This window comes from Notolepis coatsorum, assembly GCF_963971535.1.
Source record: "Notolepis coatsorum genome assembly, chromosome: 18".
Taxonomy (NCBI): domain Eukaryota; kingdom Metazoa; phylum Chordata; class Actinopteri; order Aulopiformes; family Paralepididae; genus Notolepis; species Notolepis coatsorum.
In genome coordinates this window covers 64353218-64374305 of record NC_140182.1, presented here as the reverse complement: position 1 = coordinate 64374305, position 21088 = coordinate 64353218, and the positions used below count along the sequence as shown (strand labels likewise).

General features: G+C 49.4%; 1 protein-coding gene across 1 annotated transcript in view; it reads left to right on the top strand.

Annotated features, from left to right (window-relative positions):
• The window catches only part of rasgrf1 (Ras protein specific guanine nucleotide releasing factor 1), a gene marked incomplete at both ends in the record, with an annotated part of 183823 nt that overhangs the window by 124347 nt on the left and 38388 nt on the right, over positions 1–21088 (top strand). The window contains 3 exons of the mRNA XM_084334566.1: positions 59–151; positions 486–739; positions 2767–2846. Of these exons, the coding sequence (XP_084190692.1) occupies positions 59–151; positions 486–739; positions 2767–2846 (427 nt within the window). The remainder of the gene's footprint in view (positions 1–58; positions 152–485; positions 740–2766; positions 2847–21088) is intronic.

Sequence of the window (21088 nt, the reverse complement as noted above, 5' to 3'; positions counted from 1 at the left end):
CTGTGTGGGGTAAGAGAGTGAGAATGACTGGTCCGTCTTGTGGATGTGTCTCTGGCAGATCTCCGGGTTGCTCAAAGACAACGAGAAGATCCATTCCAGCCCTACAGCCGCTCCCAGCGAAGATGACTCGGAAATCAAGAAAATCAAAAAAGTAAAAAGTCACAGAATACTTCAAACAAAGACCCATACAAGTCCGTTTCAGGATTTCAAACTGCCCTTATCAGAGGGCTGTATATTTGAGCGTACATAGTCATAGTCAAAGACACAAGAGGGTTTGTACTGTTACCTCCAGGTGATGTACAGTGCATTCAAACTCCAATTGATTAAGATTAACTGTGCAACTCAACATTACCGTTTAAGGAAGATTACTTGTATGGTTTTTCGTCTGAACGCCTCAACTAAACATTTGAACTATATTCTGGGTAAGTTAATTCAGGACGTTAAGGAAGTTACCAGCCACCTTAATCCCTACCAATTCACCGTAGGTTCAGAGCTTCCTGCGAGGCTGGATCTGCAGGAGAAAGTGGAAGACCATCATTCAGGACTACATACGCTCGCCGCACGCCGAGAGCATGAGGAAGAGGAACCAGGTGGTGTTCAGCATGGTGGACTCGGAGGCAGAGTACGTCCAGCAGCTCCACATCCTGGTGAACAACTTCCTGCGACCACTCCGCATGGCCGCCAGCTCCAAGAAGCCCCCCATCACCCACGACGACGTCAGCAGCATCTTCCTCAACAGGTGGGATTCTCGGAATCAGAAACGTTTGTGTTGCCAAGTACAACAAATGTATGGGAGTTTGGTGCAGATAAGGTTACAGAACAACTTACGAGTTTCAAGTCAAGTCAAGTCAAGAGTTTTAATTGTCACGGCATACAGGTATACAATGAAATGCGGCTGGTCTTGCCCGCGACGATGTGCAATACAGTGGTACAACATATAATAGAATCCAATAAAAATACAGTGGTACAACATATAATAGAATCCAATAAAAAACAACAGTGCAATAAACAGGTACATGGTGTGCCATCTCGGTATCTGTACATAGTATTTACAGAGCATATAGGACATGCTAGGTAGCTTTAGTAGTGCAATACACTGTTCCTGATGTTATACTAATTTAAGTGGCCTTTCCTCTGGCCATAAGTGTGCGTGTGTGCGGCATGAGTGTTAAAGTGGCTGCTAGTGTGTGAGCGTGCTCAGCGTGCGTGTCGTGTATGTGCTAGTGTGTGCTTGTGTGTGGATAGTTCAGTTTCTGTGTCTCTCAATGTTCATTGTTCAAGGCTCTGATGGCCTGGGGGAAGAAGCTTAGCCTAAGCCTCTCCGTCCTAGTAGCTGGGGTTCGCAGGCGTCTGCCTGACCTCAGCAGCTGGAACAGGCTGTTATTGGGGTGGTGGGGGTCTTTCATTATCCTGCAGGCTCTGGATTTGCACCTCTTGTTGTATAGAGCCTGCAGGGGAGGTAGCGCAATACCCGTGGTACGCTCGGCTGAGCGCACCACTCTCTGTAGGGCCTTCTTGTCCTGTGCCGTGCTGTTCCCATACCAGGCAGTGATGTTTCCGGTCACAATTTCACAATAGCTACATGCTAGTACACATGGTACTGGACATATTCTGTACAGGTACACAGGACAGTGAAGATATACAACAGGCAATAGACATACATAGTGTATGACTCTACATAAACAATCAACAATATGTACCTTAAAAGAACACGCCAACTTTTTGGGAAATTTGCTTATTTGCCATCTAGAGTTAGACAAGCAGATACATGTTTTTTGAAAAACAGGGCTTTTGAGGTGATGAAATCATTGCGCCCAGGCAGCAATGGTTTGGCAAAAAAATATTCAGAGTATATATCTGCTTAGAAAACGAAAATGTTAATTTTTTTATTTTTTTCTCCATGTCACAACATGTTTACAGGAACGTTTTGGAATTGTATTTGGAGTGTATTTCATGACTGGGAACTACAGTAGGCTACACTGGCACACCTACTTCCAGTGAATGACGCTAAGCTAGGCTAACGGTGCGGCTGTTCCCTAAGCCTAATGCATGCACAGAGAAGAAAATGGTATGTATCTGCTTGTCTAACTCCAGGGTAGATGGCAAATAAGGTAATTTCCCAAAAAGTTGCTGTGTTCCTTTAAGGGAACATATTTAAAATGCAAGCTGATTTATTATGCCTTTTATCTCACTATGTATCTCAAAACTACAAACTGTCTTTTGTTGAGAGTTACTGAGTCGAAATGTGTGATGTTGTACAAAGTATTAAATATAATGATGAAATTATGAAAATGAAAACGTATCAAGACGTGATAAGATGTGAGTGATTGACAGTTTCCGGAAAGACATATGCAAAAGCCTCATAGAATAATCCTTTGCCATTTTCATCATTTCACTGAGCTGTATTTAACACTTTCTGAAATAATACAACATCATAACGACATCACACCTTCCAACTCTGTACTCAGTAACTCTCAAACTAGTTCTACAAATTTGTACAAGACAGTTTTACATTTGGGATAGGGTGTGCTTAATTTCCTTAATTTCCATGGTGTACTGTTCCTTTAATTAGCTATTCAATTATTCACACTGCATTCTCACCTCTCTCGCATTGCAGTCTCAGTCTCTCTGTGGTCTTATGTAAATTGATTATAACAATGGCAAATCATGCAGTTATCTAAAGGGACATTACCACCTGTCTCTTGTATTGCATGATGTCCAGACACTCAAATCTTCTCCTTTTATCTTTTCCTTTTGTTCTTCCAGCGAAACTATCATGTTTCTACATCAGATATTCTACCAGGGGCTAAAAGCAAGAATAGCAAGTTGGCCAACATTAGTGTTAGGTAAGTATAATCTCTCTGTCCATCGGTAGATTCTGTGTCAAAGGTATTGAGTACTGTCCCCACAGAGTCTCATAGCCATGCTTTACTATAAACAGCAGGCTGACAGGCACTGAGGGATTCAGTTCAACTTTGACTGAATGTTATAATTGAATGACTGATCGTCAAGTGATTTTGTTGGAAGACCTTTGAAGACCGTGTTTGAAGGTGTTGAGGTTACCTGTTTATTGTAAGGAGTTCTTCTGGTACATATTGCTGAAAGAGAGGAGGACGAATAACCCCAGCTCCCGGACCCCAGGAGCTGAAGGCAGGAATTTTGAATGTCCAAGCCATTAGTTCAATTTAGTACAATAGTGGGTTTATTGGTAAAACGTCCCAAGAATTATTCAGAGAAAAGCACAGAATGATCATGACATTATGATCCACATATGGTTATTATCAATTCACAGAAAGAGAGGCCCCACGCGGCATGTTCTGCCTGACAGTACATGTTTCCCTGGGCTATTAGAGTGCCCTCACAGTACTATAAAGCATCACAACACAAGATTATAAATTCTCTAATCTGCAATAGCCCAACGCTAATGAGCCAATAATACTCACAAAGTGGATCACATCTGTCACCAGTAGGATGGAGGAGGTCTGTCTAGCCTACCCCCAACCTCCAGAACCTTGGTTTAAATACCTGTTATGACATCATACACTTTTACTCTTGATTGGCCAATGAAATCGCTGCTTTGGTGCTGAGGCCTTCTGCATTTACACTCTGCTCACGTCCTTATTTGGTCGGGTGGTGTTTACAAACCCCCCTCCTTCTAGCTAACTGCCAACTGACTCTGATTCTACAATACAGTTTTGTCTCAACAGATCCTATGTAAGGGGCGGCTGGGTAGCGCAGTGGAGAATGCACTCGCCTACCACCGCAGAGACTCTGGGTTCGAATCCAGCTGTCAGCGGTACCTCCGGCTTGGTCAGTCGTCCCTACTAACACAATTGGCAGTGTTAGCGGGTGGGAAGCCAGCGGGGTATCTGTGTGTCCTGGTCGTTGTAAACTGCGGTTCCTACTGGTCGGTCGAGGCGCCTGTTCAGCAGGGAGGCGATCGGGGGGAAATAGCGTGAACCGCCGCACGCGTTACATTCCCCCAATGAGACTCCTTGCTGTCAGGTGAAAAGAAGCGCCTGGCTGACTCCATATGTATCGGACTAAATTGGGATGAGAGAAAATACAGAGAAAATGTGAGAACAAAAAAAAATAGATCCAAAAAAATATATATATCCTATGTAAGTAAAAAGACATTTCAGTCGATATTCCTAATATACACTCTATAATAATGTTACCATTATTAAAAATCTAATTGTTTAACATTTAAGCATGGCTTGTTATCTAAAGATCAGTCTACTCTAAAATGTGGCTTACATAGGGCAACTTATATTTCTCTCCTTAGTCAACTGTAACACTATCAAGTTTGATCTGTTCCTAATGGTCTAATCTATACCAATATTATATCATTCAACTTAGTGACTTACTTGACTTAAACCCTTTTGCTCTTTGGGGAGCATAGGTCATTCATGAAATCTCTCCAGCTGGTTCGGTGTTGGGCGATTTTCTCTGCTTCCTTCCATGATGTTCTTTCTTCCTTGAGATCCGCCTCGAGAGACCTTCTTCAGCTGTTTCTGGGTCTTCCTGGCTTTCTCTTCCCCTGTGGGTTCCAGGTTAAGGCCTGCCTGGTTGTGTTGGAGGATGGTTTTCTCAGGGTGTGTCCAATCCAGCCCCATTTCCTGCGTTTGATTAGGGTTTCAAGTGGTTCTTGTTGAGTGGTTTGCCAGAGCTGTTCGTTTGTGATGGTGTTTGGCCAGTAGATTCCCAGGATGTGTCGTAAACATCTGTTTATGAAGGTTTGCAGTTTGTTTGAGGTTGCTTTAGTTGTTCTCCATGTTTCTGCTCCGTATAATAGAACTGATTTGACATTGGTGTTGAAGATGCGGAGTTTGGTCTTTGTGGAGATGTGGTTTGAATTCCATGTTTGCTTCAGTATTAAAAATGCTGTTCTTGCCTTCCCTATTCTTGCTTTGATGTCTTTGTCGCTACCTCCGTCCTTCCCCACGATGCTTCCCGTATGTGAAGGTGTCCACCTCGTCCAGTGCTTCTCCGTCCAGTTGTACGGCCTCTTCTAAATTGTGGTTCAACTTCATCTCCTTTGTTTTTGCTTTATTGATGTGTAGTCCTGTGGTAGCTGCAATTGTGGCAAGTTTTGTGAGTTTGGTCTGCATTTGTGTTTGTGTGTGTGAGAGGAGGACTATGTCGTCGGCAAAGTCTAAATCCTCTAATTGAGACCACATTGTCCACTGAATGCCCAGATACCGTAATGTGCCATGAGTTTCCATATAGTGTCTCTGTCTAGACTGTCGAATGCTTTGTGGAAGTCGATGAATGTGAGGTGGAGAGATGTGTTCCATTCCAGGGTCTGTTCTATGATAATGCGGAGGGTGGCAATGTGATCTGTACATGATCTGTCCTGTCGGAAACCTGCTTGTTCTTCTCGGAATTCTTTGTCCACTTCTTTGGACAGTCTTTCCAGGATGATCCTGCTCAAAATCTTCCCTGGCACAGATGTGAGCATGATGCCCCTGTAGTTGTTACAGTCCTTCAGGTTGCCTTTTTTGGGGAGCTTCACCAGGTATCCCTCTGTCCAGTCGCTTGGCACCTTTTCTTCATCCCAGATCTGTCCAAAGAGTTTGTGGAGTAGTGTTGTTGCCATTTCTGGGTCTGCTTTTATGGCCTCTGGGGGTATTCCGTCAGGTCCTGGTGCTTTATTGTTTTTCAGTTTTTGAATGGCCTTTTTTATTTCTTGTTTATTGGGCTTGTTGGTATTGACCGGTAGGGAGTGTACCGCTGGATGGATGTTGGCTAGCGCTGTCGGTTTGGGTCTGTTCAGTATGTCTCTGAAATGTTCTGCCCATCTCTTCAGCTGAGCCTCTTGCTTTGTGAGTGTTTTTCCTTCTTTGTCTAATATTGGTCTGTCCGGAGTTTTGCGTTTATTAGCCAGTTTCCTTGTGATGTCGTAGAGTTCCTTCATGTTGTGTTGAGCTGCTGCTTCTTCTGCTTGAGTTGCCAGGTTGTTGATGAATTGTTTTTTGTCGTTCTTGATGCTTTTTACCCGCTTGTCTGCCGTGGTGTAGTCTTGTTGTGCTTTTACTTTTGCAGCTCTTGTGCGACTATTGTTGAGAGTGTCTTTGGCTTGTTTGCGAGTCTGAATTTTCTGTAGTGTTTCTCCCGTCATCCACTCCTTGTGGTGCCTTGTCTTCCTCCCACATGTGTCCTCACATGTCTCCGTCCATGCCCTCTTCATGTTCTGCCAACGTTCATCGATGGATTGATGTTCTTCCAGTTGGCTCAGGGGGTGGAACCGGTTTGAGAGACTGATTTTAAATTTCTCTCTGGTGTTCTGATCTTGGAGGAGGCTGACATTGTACCTTGTACTGACTTTTTTTGCAGTGTTGGTGAATTTCTTGAGTTTTAACCGGAGAGTTCCTATCAGGAGGTGGTGATCTGTAGCTGCATCGGCTCCTCTTTTCACTCTGACGTCTTGGAGGGATCTCCTGAATTTCTGTCTGATGCATATATGGTCAATCTGGTTCTCTGTTTTGTGGTCCGGTGAAATCCATGTGGCTTTATGAACTCTTTTGTGCGGAAAGACGCTGCCTCCTATGACCAGGTTATGGAATGCGCAGAAGTCTGTGAATTGTTCACCATTGTTGTTCATTTCCCCTAGACCATGTTTGCCCATTATTTGCTCTTTTCCTGTGTTGTCTTGTCCTATTTTTGCGTTGAAGTCTCCTGTCAGGATGATGATGTCTTTCTTTTTCTGCCGGTTGATGACTTGCTGTAGTATATCGTAGAAATGATCTTTTGCTTGCTGTTCTGCCTCGTTAGTGGGTGCGTAGCATTGTATGATTGTGATTTTTTTGCTTTTGGTGAAAAATCTAGCTGTGATGATGCGTGCATTTATTGCCTCCCACTCCATGAGGGACCTAGCTGCTTCTCTTGAGAGCATGAGTCCTACTCCCTCTGTGTGTGGGGCATTGTCTTGCTCATGACCTGAGTATATTATTGTTTCTCCACTTGAAAGTTGTGCTTTTCCTGATTGAGTCCATCTTGTTTCACTGAGTCCTATTAAAGAAAGGTTGTACTGTTTCATTTCCGACGCTATCTGGGCGGCTTTACCGGCTTGGTACATTGTTCGAATGTTCCAGGAGCCGATCTTTGTAATGTGTTTAGTTGTGAGAAGGGGGATCAGCTGTGAGGTTTGGTCCGCTCCCCGCCACACGCTCCGTTCCTTTTAGGTACTATGTTGATTGATGCATTCCCCGCCACGCGCTCCGTTCCTTTAAGGTGCCGTGTTGATTGGTGCATTCCCCGCCACACGCTTTTGGAGCAAGTATCAATCTCATCCCGTGGCTGTCACAGTTTGTAATTAGCGCCCCTGAAGGTTTTATATACACAGACCTCCTTGCTATCGATGTTGGGTCGTTCTGGAATACAACTGCATATACCTGCCTTTCCCCGTCGCTGTTCCTGTCTTCTTTCTCTCCAGGACCTTTTTGTGGAGAACCGCTGTGGAGAACCTGGTCCCCCGTTTGGAGCTGCGCCTCGTTATCTGCCCGCTTTACGCGTTGCGCTCTGGTGAGTTTTTGGAAACAGTTCCTTTTGGATTATCAGTTTTTTGTGTGTTTGGTGAACACTGAAGAAATACCGTTTTTGTTTGGTACTGGACTCAGCTAATTTGTGTGTTAGGATAACACTGAAGAATTCCGTTTTGTTTCGCACTGGACTCAGCTAATTTGTGTGTTAGAATAACACTGAAGAATACCGTGTTGTTTTTCACTGGACTCAGCTAACTTGTGTGTGGTACACCGAAGATCAAGTCACTTGGGATTAATACTGGACTCAGTCACCTCTCTGCCTCTGTGTGTTCGTTGGGCTGTTTCTGATTTCTCTCTCTCTCCGTTTTCCACCGTGAGTGAGAGCTGGGAGTATCTGCAGAGCCGCTACAACGTCACATGCCAATTCCTCACCACTATCTACTGGGAGTATCTGCAGAGCCGCTACATCGTCACATGCCAGATCCCCGTTTGTTTGATTACTGTACCTCATCCATCTTGTGACTCTGTAAATAAATACGCCCTAGCTTTTGGCTAACTCTGAACTTCCTGTCTGTGCCGTTGCGTTTGAGGTCGGTTACAAACCATAACATTACGACCCAACCATGACGACCTCAGCCGACACAGAGAGGGTCAGAACAGCGTTGGCTGTCCAGATAGAGTTAACCAACGACCACAGCCTACAGCTAGGTGCGGCTGCGGCTGCTGTACAGGAGCTCCGAGACCAGGTCCTGCCTATTCAGGAGTCCCTTGGCTCTCTGGCTGGCCAGCAGTCTAATATTCTCCACCAATTACAAGCGCTGAGTGAAACCGTTAACACCTTGCTTGTAACCCCACTTACTTCAGCAGCCTCGGCCGGAGCATCACTCGCAGCCCTGGCAGGCCCCGCGCCTCCCGATCCCGCACCTCGGGAGCCCCGTCTCTCCGAACCACGGTTGTTCGATGGTAACTTCGAGGATTGTGCCACATTCATCATGCAATGTGAGTTGGTTTTTCGTCATCAACCCAGCCGATTCACTGCAAGGGGAGCCCGAGTGGCTTACATGACTAACTTGCTCTCAGGCCGGGCAGCCCAGTGGGTCACTGCCTCCTGGGCAATGGGGGCTGATTTCTGTTTTTCCTACCCAGACTTCGTGGCTGAGCTCTGCAGGGTTTTCCACCACCCAGCCCGTGGCCAGGACCCTGGAGCCCGGTTGGGCACCTTTCGGCAGGGCAGTGGCGGGGTCACCGACTACGTGCTGGAGTTCAGACTGGCGGCAACGGAGAGCGGTTGGAACGATCAAGCGCTTCGTCTCACCTTCATGAGGGGGCTCAACGACGCTGTCAGGGACCAGCTCGCGACCCGTGAGGAACCTGAGTCCCTCGAGGACCTATTCAGCCTCGCCATTCGCATCGACGGACGCCTCCAGGAGAGAAGACGTGAGAGAACCCGACAGGGACCTCCAGAGGTTCTCCAGACCCCCCGTACTCGTGACGGTACTGCGGTCCGCCCTGCTCCCAACACGACTGGTGGCCCCTTCCCCTCCCGTTCGGTGCCCGGGGAGGAACCCATGCAGCTGGGACGTTCACATCTTAGCCAAGCTGAACGGGAGGCGAGGTTCAGGTCCGGCCTTTGCCTCTACTGCGGTCGAGATGGACACCGTATCGCCAACTGCCCCACCCGGCTAAAAGACCAGGCTCGCCGGAACCCCGGGAGATCCTGGTGAGCCGTTTTTCTCGTTCCCAGAGCCGTGCACCACCTAGCCGTCTGATGAGCGTCACCCTGGCCTGGGCGGACCAACGGGCCACGGTGGAGGCACTCATTGACTCGGGGGCTGACGAGAGTTTCCTAGACTTCGAGTTTTCTACCCGGGCCAACATTCCTCTTAAGGACCTCGTGAGGCCATTGGAGGTATTCGCATTGGACCAACACCGCCTGGCTGACATCACTCAACGCACCTGTCCTGTCCTGCTCACCATTGCTGGTAACCACGTTGAGAGACTCCAGTTTTTTATCACCAGATCCCCTCTTGTCCCAGTAGTCCTGGGCCGGCCCTGGCTCGCGCTGCACGAGCCCCACATCGCCTGGTCCTCCGGTACCATCAGGGGGTGGAGCTCCTCCTGTCATGCCCAGTGTCTTCAGGCGGCGTCCTGTCCCTCGCCCCGGAGATCCGTTTGTGAGCCGCCTCCGGACCTCTCGACCATACCCCCCGAGTACCACAACCTCAAGGAGGTTTTCAGTAAGTCCAGGGCTCAGGCCCTCCCGCCTCACCGGCCTTACGACTGTGCCATCGACCTCCGCTCAGGGGCTCCCCTTCCCGGCAGCCGCCTCTACAGTCTGACCGTCCCTGAGAAGGCAGCGATGGATCAATATATCTCTGAGTCCTTGGAAGCAGGACTCATTCGGCCTTCCTCCTCTCCTGTGGCGGCCGGTTTCTTCTTTGTTGGGAAGAAGGACGGAGACCTTCGACCCTGCATCGACTATCGCCAGCTCAACGAGATCACCATTAAGAACAAGTACCCTCTTCCTCTCATGAACTCCACCTTCGAGCCTCTCACCCAGGCTACCGTCTTTACCAAGCTGGACCTCCGGAGTGCCTACCATCTAGTCCGTATCCGAGAGGGCGATGAGTGGAAGACCGCCTTCAAGACTCCCAGGGGCCACTACGAGTACCTGGTAATGCCATTCGGCCTCACCAACGCTCCGGCGGTATTCCAGGCGCTCATGAACGACGTCCTTCGTGACATGCTGGAGGTGTTTGTGGTAGTATACCTAGACGACATCCTCATTTTCTCCAAGACCCTCGAGGAACACATCCAGCATGTCCGCCGTGTGCTGGAGCGCCTCCTCCACAATCGGCTCTTCGTCAAGGCAGAGAAGTGCCGATTCCACTCCGACTCCGTCGATTACCTGGGCTTCATCGTGGAGAGAGGCTTGACCCGAGCTGACCCTCGCAAGATCCGGGCCGTGGAGGAGTGGCCGGAACCCACCTCTCGGAAGGAGTTACAGAGCTTCCTCGGGTTCGCCAACTTCTACCGAAGATTCATCCGGAACTACAGTCAAGTGGCGGAACCGCTTACCAGGCTGACCTCTCCCGCCCTGCCAGTCGACTGGTCCCCAGCGGCGTGTGCTGCGTTCCGCTCCCTCAAGAAGAGGTTCACTTCCGCCCCGATCTTGCTCCATCCAGACCCCAAGAGACAGTTCATCGTAGAGGTGGACGCCTCGGATACTGGACTAGGAGCTATCTTATCCCAGCGGTCGGCAACAGACCAGAAGGTACATCCGTGCGCCTTCTACTCGCGTCGTTTCCTCCCTGCCGAGAGGAACTATGACATCGGCAATCGGGAGTTGCTGGCGGTTGTGGCTGCCTTGGAGGAGTGGCGTCATTGGCTAGAGGGGGCCGAGGAGCCATTTACCATTTGGACGGACCACAAGAACCTGACGTACATCCGTGCTTCCAAGCGCCTCAATGGCCGGCAGGCAAGATGGGCCAGCTTCCTCAGTCGGTTCGACTTCTCGCTGACATTTCGCCCTGGTTCCCGCAACACGAAGGCCGACTCCCTGTCCCGGTTACACTCCAAGGGGGCTCCAACCACTGAGGACCCGACTCGCATCCTCCCAGAGGCCAGGGTGGTAGGAGTAGTCACCTTGGGCATCGAGGGGGTGGTAAGGCGTGCCCTACGCTTCCATCGCGCTCCAGGCAATGTACCGGTTCATCGTCTCTTCGTCCCTGACTCGGTCCGGTCCTGGGTCCTCCAGTGGGGCCATACCAGCCGGTTCGCCTGCCACCTGGGCGTTCATCGCACGTTCTCCTTCCTGGCTCGTCGATTCTGGTGGCCCACCATGAGGAACGATGTCAAGGAGTTCGTACTGGCCTGCGCAGTCTGCGCCCGCAGCAAGGCCTCCCATCAGGCACCCTCCGGGCTATTGCAGCCGCTTCCCATTCCGAGCCGTCCTTGGTCACATGTGGCGCTGGACTTCGTCACAGGTCTTCCTTCTTCCCAGGGGAACACGTGCCTACTGACCGTGGTGGATCGGTTCAGCAAGGGGGTTCACCTCGTGGCCCTTCCCAAGCTTCCCTCGGCGGCCGAGACGGCGGACCTCCTGACACGCCACGTGTTTCGCCTCCATGGTTTTCCCCAGGACGTCGTCTCGGACCGGGGGCCCCAGTTCACTTCCCAGGTATGGCGGGCTTTTTGCAAGGGATTGGGGGCAACGGTCAGTCTTTCCTCTGGTTATCATCCCCAGACTAACGGACAAACGGAGAGGATGAACCAGAGTGTGGAGTCTGCTCTTCGGTGTGTGGCTGCCGAGAAACCCGCTTCTTGGAGCCGTTTCCTTCCCTGGGTCGAGTACTCCATCAACTCCATGGTCAGTTCCGCCACCGGCCTCTCACCCTTTGAGGTATCCCTGGGCTACCAACCCCCTCTTTTCCCTGCACAGGAGTCGGAGGTGGCAGTTCCCTCCGTACAGGACCACCTCGACCGGTGCCGTCGGGTCTGTGAGATCACCAGGACTGCGCTGCTCCGGTCATCGGAGCGCGCCAGTCGTGGGGCTGACCGGCGCCGGGTTCCTGCGCCGACGTACCACCCTGGGCAGAGGGTGTGGCTTTCCGCAAGGGACCTTCCACTTCGGTCCTCGGCCAAGAAGCTTAACCCCCGGTTCGTCGGTCCTTTTGAGATTCTGAAGGTACTCAGTCCGGCGGCGGTGAGTCTTAAGCTTCCTGCGTCCATGCACATTCACCCCGTTTTCCATGTGTCCCGGGTTAAGCCTGTCTCTCTCAGTCCCCTGATGCCTCCTGCTCCGGAACCACCTCCTCCCGAGATGGGTGGTCACGCCCAGTGGCAGGTCCGCCGGTTGATGGGCGTTCGACGGCGGGGTCGGGGGTTCCAGTACCTGGTGGACTGGGAGGGGTACGGTCCGGAGGAACGGAGCTGGGTCTCCCGCCAGCTCATCGTGGATCCCGGCCTGATCACCGACTTCCATCGTGCCCATCCGGGCGAGCCGGGTCGGGCTGGTCGCCGGGTGGCTCCCGTGGAGGGGGGGGTACTGTGAGGTTTGGTCCGCTCCCCGCCACACGCTCCGTTCCTTTAAGGTACTATGTTGATTGATGCATTCCCCGCCACACGCTCCGTTCCTTTAAGGTGCCGTGTTGATTGGTGCATTCCCCGCCACACGCTTTTGGAGCAAGTATCAATCTCATCCCGCGGCTGTCACAGTTTGTAATTAGCGCCCCTGAAGGCTTTATATACACAGACCTCCTTGCTATCGATGTTGGGTCGTTCTGAAATACAACTGCATATACCTGCCTTTCCCCGTCGCTGTTCCTGTCTTCTTTCTCTCCAGGACCTTTTTGTGGAGAACCGCTGTGGAGAACCTGGTCCCCCGTTTGGAGCTGCGCCTCGTTATCTGCCCGCTTTACGCGTTGCGCTCTGGTGAGTTTTTGGAAACAGTTCCTTTTGGATTATCAGTTTTTTGTGTGTTTGGTGAACACTGAAGAAATACCGTTTTTGTTTGGTACTGGACTCAGCTAATTTGTGTGTTAGGATAACACTGAAGAATTCCGTTTTGTTTCGCACTGGACTCAGCTAATTTGTGTGTTAGAATAATACTGAAGAATACTGTGTTGTTTTTCACTGGACTCAGCTAACTTGTGTGTGGTACACCGAAGATCAAGTCACTTGAGATTAATACTGGACTCAGTCACCTCTCTGTCTCTGTGTGTTCGTTGGGCTGTTTCTGATTTCTCTCTCTCTCCGTTTTCCACCGTGAGTGAGAGCTGGGAGTATCTGCAGAGCCGCTACAACGTCACATGCCAATTCCTCACCACTATCTACTGGGAGTATCTGCAGAGCCGCTACATCGTCACATGCCAGATCCCCGTTTGTTTGATTACTGTACCTCATCCATCTTGTGACTCTGTAAATAAATACGCCCTAGCTTTTGGCTAACTCTGAACTTCCTGTCTGTGCCGTTGCGTTTGAGGTCGGTTACAAACCATAACATCAGCTGGGCAACGTCCTTTCGGCTTGAGTTGTCCAGCACCATACTTGTCTGGGGAGAGACACCTTCCACGTCCAAACTTCGCTGTGTATTTTCCATGAATGTTTCTGTAATCATTTTGTTCCGCTAAGCGGGTGATTGGCCCACCTAGAGGTGCTTTTTTGTCGGGGTATTGCTCCCTTAGCCCTTTGCCCTCTCAGGCCCACCGGGCAGCGGTTGAACCATTCTTCGTCTGTTCCCTCACCCGAGACCAGTTTGTCAGTTTGTCAACTTAGTACCTAAGGATATAGCTAATACATTTAAAACAGTTTTCTTCTTTGGTTATTATGTAAAGACAGTGGTTACAGCCCTTTTGTTACAGGCTGTAACCTCAAGTTATTTGCCTTTGAGAACCAATGGTTCTCAAGCCGTAACGGCACATGGGGCAGGAGCCTATCTCCTGTTTCGGTAGCGTGAGGCAGCTTGATGTACAAGTACACCCCCTTGGACATGACGCTAGTATGTCGCAAGGACTTCCCCCCAAACCAACCCTTGATGCTGAGTGTCAAGCAGGGAGGCTATGGGTACCATTTTTAAATAGTCTTTGGTATGACTCGGCCGGGGCTTGAACTCCCAGCCTCCCGAACTCAGGGCGGACACTCTACCCACGAGGCCACTGAGCCGGTTGTCTGTAAGGCGACCTAGGTGTTTATCTGTTGTCACAGCTGCCACCAACTGCCTCCAGTCTCCTCCAAGAATGTCAGCAGCTGATATTACACTTTCATCAGTCAATTATACCTCAGTGTACTTGTTTATGTATCTCGGTACTAATGATGAGGTGGTTGAAGTGGGCCAATTCAGGTGGACAAAGTGGAGGGTATTTAACTTAGCCATGATAAACATTCACACAGCTGCAATAGGGAGGTGTAGTCTGACGTCACTTTGGACCACGCGGTCGGTCCACCCGTTTCGGGATTCATCATTGGGAAAATGGATTATCAGCTATTGTAACAATTCTGCCTCGTGAACATTGGCAAGCTTTCCATTTTTGCACAAAATGAGTTCCCTTCTACCACTAACATTGTTGTTTAAGCATTTTTGGTTGAAATAAAGGTAGTTATATGGTTTTTAATTTGTCGTTCAGTGCTGTCGCCTAATACACGTCACGGCCAGCGGATAAAAAAGTAGCTAACTAACGTTAACGTTACCTAGCTAAACGTACTAGACGTTAGCAATGTCTACTGTCGTGTCCATAAGTTCCCTGGCAGAATACTTTGTTGGTGAGGACAAAAGTATACAAAGACGAGAGAACCATTTTAAATCGGGGAATGTAGAGGAGTTTCGGGAATGCACCATGCCGGCTAGCAAGCTAGTGTTGTCCCCAAGCCTGTTTTTGGGATTCGAACATTCGCCAGGGTTTTTCGAACGGACATTCGAACCATCGTTTTTAATCATGCAAAACATTAGCTCCTAAATACTTTTTCTGGTTCAGTACTGTCGAGTCTTAGAGCACATTTACACATAACGTAGCGCATATGCGCACATTGCTGTGATTATTAAGAGTACTGACTACGTACTGGTCACGGGAGGCTTCAATAACGTTTGGATGATAATCCATTTTGTGAATACATTTGTTGAAACAACATCTTTGTTGGCCGACGGCTCCTGCTATCTTAACGTTAGCAAGCTAAAGGGGTGCGCTCTGCATAGCTTAATTAACGTGCATAACATAACTTACCTGTGTAACGTTAAGTAACTTGTGTTCTGCTGGGAAAGCATCAGTATCACTGCATACACTTGGTTTAATCCAAACGTCCATTCAGAAACGGTGTATTATGACATTAGACGGTCGAGTGTGAGTCACTAAACCAGGGGTGGCTAACCAGTCAGAGACTAAGAGCCACAAAAATTACTGTGGTACCACAAAGAGCCACACCAGCGTTTCTCAACCTTTTTTTCCAGTCACGGCACCCTTCATGTGTTTATAGGTCTCACCCTCTGGCCTCTGAAGTTGCTAATGTCTTTTTTATTTGGGCCTCACAGGGTTAAAAGTACCCTGTGAGACCCACGGTTACAAAATTACAAAATCATGTTTAGCCATAAAAAAAAAAGCCTGTAAATGTTTATTTAAAAAGTTTTAAGCACATGTATAGTCAATTGGTCCTGTTGTTCAGCGTCACAATGCTATTTGATAGTAAATGTCCCACCCTCTGAAGTTGCTAATGTCTTTTTAATTTGGGCCTCACAGGGTTAACCTCTTATGCCCGAAATATACAGTAAAAGTGTATATTTTCAGCATTACGTTTGTTTACCAATGATTTTAACTGTTATTAGTGAAATATAAGATTATAGAAATCTCAGGGCATTGAGTCGGAAACCGGCGCATATTGACAGGAGGAAGTGGAGCAGCCAAAAGTGAGTGTAGTCTTTTGAAGGAAGAGACTCAGGGCTTTCGAATAAAAAAAAACGACCCTACCCAGCTCACGCCAGCCCCTGGCAATCATCTGACTTCTGGATTTACTTTTTTATTTCTCTTATTTTTTGGGATTATCTCCCACAAATCTGAACGTTATTGCCATAAAACAGAACGCAGTTAAGGTTCTCTACCTTTCTGTGAACGTCTAGCAAAAAACGGTGTTGCAATATGATGAAAAATGGTCGAGAAATTTACATTATAAAAAAGATGGCAGAATTCAGTACTGTATCTACAAAACCTGTTTAATCACCCTTTATTCATTTGCTCAGATTTTTCAGGTCTGGTCAATTTTAGCATGGTGTTATTCACAGTCAAAGATAAAAAAAAATTATAATTGATATTCTCCTTTGGTTCATTACAATTTACTCAAGCCTAGTAACAGACACACTATTTCTGACACTGGGAATACATTCCCTGGGATCCATAGATGTCCCTAGATTCAGATACCAAGAACATGCAAATGGTCCATTTAAAAAAAAATCTATAAATGTTTATTCTACGTCCTTATGTTCCATAAGGACGTAGAATAAACATTTTGAGTGACATAAAAAAAAAAAAAAAAAAAATTATAACATTAAAAAATATATATTTATGGATGGAAGAGCCACACATTGACGGGCAAAGAGCCACATGTGGCTCGCGAGCCGCGGGTTGGCCACTCCTGCACTAAACTCTCTTGTTTGCATGATTGATTCATTTCCTGATATGACTGTGACCCGTCCTCATCTCACTAGACTGTGTTGTTGTGACCTGTGTTCGCGAGTGACTTTCGAATGATTGTAAACACAATATAGTACTGTGATATTCTGATATATATCACATTCTGATATATATTTTTCATGTAAAATGGGTTCGGGAAAAAAAATTGGTTCGAACACCAACATAACAAACGTTCGAACCAGTGGCGGCCGCTGCCGCTGGTGCCTTGTGGGTCGCAGTTCACGTTAATAGGTCGAGTTGAAAATGTAATGCTCTGAGATGCTCTGGTGTCAGGATCCTAGGCCCGGTCCTGGCTGGACTGGGCAGGATGGTAACATTGGGCAGTACCCTCCACCTAACTTTGGGCAATGCCCTCTATCTGACATTGGCCCTCGGCCTGACATTGGCGCCCTACCACCCTCTAGTGGTGACAAACAATCGGTGCGCTCCAGTACACTGGACATCCTGACTACTGTGATAACAATAATTAATAGTATGATTAATGTGGTGTCATGGTGTGTACAGTTGTTGACTTTCCCTTCCCTTGTGTGATGTGGTGTACTGTTGGGTTGTTAGGAGTTGCTTTTGTGTTTAGTTGTTCTTTGCTTATTGTCTAGGTGTTGTTTGTGATTCTGTGTTGGCCAGGTGTTCTTAATTGTTAATTAGTTGGGGTATATAGGGTTCTGTCTGTCCTCCCTTCTGTGTGGCGACATTCCTCCAGTTACCCCCTGTTCCTCCATGTCGTGTCGCACCGTTCTCCCTCTAGTAAGTCTTAGTGTTTGTTGTTTTGTATTGTGAAGTTTGTTATTTAGTTTCTGTATTTTCCCTGTATTGCACTGGATTCTACAGTAAACACCCTTCTCCAAGCTTCACTCCTCGCCTCTGCCTCCTCCATTCTTTCCCTTTCTGTATTTTTGCATTCTACCTAACCCCATCGTGACAGAATGTCGCCACCAACATTAACGAATGCAGCAGGAAAGGCAAGCGATACCATCACCGTTGTCCTGGCCCTGATGGCCGGTGACATGAAGAGTTACTCACTGGCCAAATGGGGGTTCCTACTCCGGAAGATCGACCAGGTCGCCACTGAGAATCCGACACTGCAGACGGCGATGTGGGAGATGGCTGGACATGTTGCTGTCCTCATGGAGAAGCATAAGCCGAAGGCTAGGGTAGCTAGCCTGCCGACTGTTCTCAGGCTTACGGTCAGCCTAGATCCTCCCACAGCCGTTGAGGTTGCTCGGATGTCCATCGCCGGTCGGACGTCCACAGCTAACCTAGCTCCGCCGGTTAGCTTCGTGCCAATAGCTGACCGGCCATCCCCAGTTAGCACAGCTCCTCCTGTTAGCTCCGCCACTATAGATGGCCAGACGTCCCCAGTTGGTACAGCTCTACCCGTTAGCTCCGCTCATACAGCTAACCAGACGTCCACAGCTAACATAGCTCCGCCGGTTAGCTTTGTGTCAATAGCTAACCAGCCACTCCCAGCTAACCTAGCTCCGCCCGTTAGCTTCGTGTCAATAGCTAACCAGCCACTCTCAGCTAACCTAGCTCCGCCGGTTAGCTTTGTGTCAATAGCTAACCAGCCACTCCCAGCTAACCTAGCTCCGCCCGTTAGCTTCGTGTCAATAGCTAACCAGCCACTCCCAGCAAACCTAGCTCCGCCCGTTAGCTTCGTTTCAATAGCTAACCGGCCGTTTCCAGCTAGCACAGTCTCCACTGCCAGACTAGGCTCCAGGTTCAGGGTGAGCCTAGTATCTGAGACAGACCAGATGTCTCCAGCTAGCACAGTCTCCACTGCCAGACTAGGCTCCAGGTTCAGGGTGAGCCTAGTACCGGAGACGGACCAGATGTCCCAAGCTAGCCAGGCATTCCCAGCTAGCACAGTTCTCACAGGGAGTCCAGGGCTCACAGTTATCCTAGCCCCTGAGGCTAGTATGGCTAACAAGGCCTCCACAGCTGTTCCGGCTTCCACGCCCGAGACAGCTAACCAGACTTCCACAGCTAACATAGCTCCACCGGTTAGCTTTGTGTCAATAGCTAACCAGCCACTCCCAGCTAACATAGCTCCGCCCGTTAGCTCCGTCCCAATAGCTAACCGGCCGTCCTCAGTTAGCACAGCTCCGCCTGTTAGCCCCGCTACAGTAGCTAACCAGACGCCCACTGCCAACCTAGGCTCCAGGTTCAGGGTGAGCCTGGTAGCAGAGACAGACCAGATGTCTCCAGCTAGCGCAGTCTCCACTGCCAGACTAGGCTCCAGGTTCAGGGTGAGCCTAGTACCTGAGACGGACCAGATGTCCCAAGCTAGCCAGGCATTTTCAGCTAGCACAGTTCCCACAGTGAGTCCAGGGCCCACAGTTAGCCTAGCCCCCGAGGCTAGTATGGCTAGTAAGGCCTCCACAGCTGGTCCAGCTTCCATGCCCAGTCCAGCCTCTGCTCTGGGTCCTGGCTCCTCATCCCCGGATCCTACACCACGCCTCGCCGCCGAGACCGATCCGGTCTCCACGCCCTGCCCGGCCTCTCCACCTGGTCCGGCTGCCGTGCCGGCTCCCGGCTCTTCGACGGATCCTGGCTCCCCGTCTGGTCCAGCTCTGCGCCGTGATCGGCGTCCTGGTCCTCGCCGTGGTCTCCGCCGGGGTCTTCGCCGTGGTTTTCGCCGGGGCCTGCGTGGGATCCTGCTCCGGGGGTCGTCGCCGCCGCACCTCCATTCCGGCTCTCCTGAACCGGTCCCTAGTCCGGCGGCTGGAGGGCCTCTCGTCCGGGATCCGGCTCCAGGGTCCAGCTCCCCTTCCCGGGCTTCTACACCTGTACCCACCCCCCCTCGTCGGGCCTCGCTTCCCAGGTCCAGCCCTCCTCGTCGGGCCTCGGTTCTCAGGTTCTGCCCCCCTCCCCGGGTCTCTGTGCCCATCCCCACCCCCCCTCGTCGGACCTCTGTTCCCAGGTCCAGTCCTCCTCCCCGGGCCTCTGTTCCCGTCCCCACCCCCCCTCTCCGGGCATCTGCGCCCGTTTTCTACCCCCCTGGCTGCTATGCCCCTCCTGGGTTTTTCGTTCAGCCTCCTGGCCCCTCGTCTTCGGGTCCTCTCCCTGGGTCCTCTCCGGGGTTCCGGCTTCCTCCCTCACCTGCTTATGGACGTTGTTTTCGGGTGTCTGGAAGCCACCCGTTGAGGGGGGGGTACTGTCAGGATCCTAGGCCCGGTCCTGGCTGGACTGGGCAGGATGGTAACATTGGGCAGTACCCTCCACCTAACTTTGGGCAATGCCCTCTATCTGACATTGGCCCTCGGCCTGACATTGGCGCCCTACCACCCTCTAGTGGTGACAAACAATCGGTGCGCTCCAGTACACTGGACATCCTGACTACTGTGATAACAATAATTAATAGTATGATTAATGTGGTGTCATGGTGTGTACTGTTGTTGACTTTCCCTTCCCTTGTGTGATGTGGTGTACTGTTGGGTTGTTAGGAGTTGCTTTTGTGTTTAGTTGTTCTTTGCTTATTGTCTAGGTGTTGTTTGTGATTCTGTGTTGGCCAGGTGTTCTTAATTGTTAATTAGTTGGGGTATATAGGGTTCTGTCTGTCCTCCCTTCTGTGTGGCGACATTCCTCCAGTTACCCCCTGTTCCTCCACGTCGTGTCGCACCGTTCTCCCTCTAGTAAGTCTTAGTGTTTGTTGTTTTGTATTGTGAAGTTTGTTATTTAGTTTCTGTATTTTCCCTGTATTGCACTGGATTCTACAGTAAACACCCTTCTCCAAGCTTCACTCCTCGCCTCTGCCTCCTCCATTCTTTCCCTTTCTGTATTTTTGCATTCTACCTAACCCCATCGTGACACTCTGGAGAAATCTCTCTCTGTCTCTCGGATCAATCAAATCAAATAATTAACACATGTATGTTGTCATTTTAAACAACTCACCATTCATTCATTATGCATCAGCAGCAGCTAAATTAATGTTATAGTTCACAACACAGCAGCGCGTTTTGAATCGCTAGCCTATTAATTATCGTCTCAGCAAGCACAGTCAATACTTTTTTCCGTAGCCGCATTTCGCGGAGACAGCTGTGTATAGCGAGAGAGAGAGCGAGAGAGAGAGAGAGAGAGAGAGAGAGACTCACTGTTTAGTTGAAACGTCCAGGGCAGGAGAGCTTGATAAACGTGTATAATCCACTGTTGATGTATTCCAGACCACTGTCCACTGTCTCCAGACTGCATCCGCCATATAGCTTGTTAGCCAAGTGTTAGCTTGTTAGCACAACACAAGTACATTCCTTTGTCCATTTCCGCTCAAACAGACTGCAAACTACCTGGCGTTCTATCGCCATGCTCTAAGACAAACTCTAACCTTAACCAACTTTGAAAGAGTGCCTAAGCTTAACAGTCTAAAGAACTTGCAGTCACGGCACGCTCTAAGACAAACAGCTGCCTGCATCATTCTCACAACAACGCAACTAT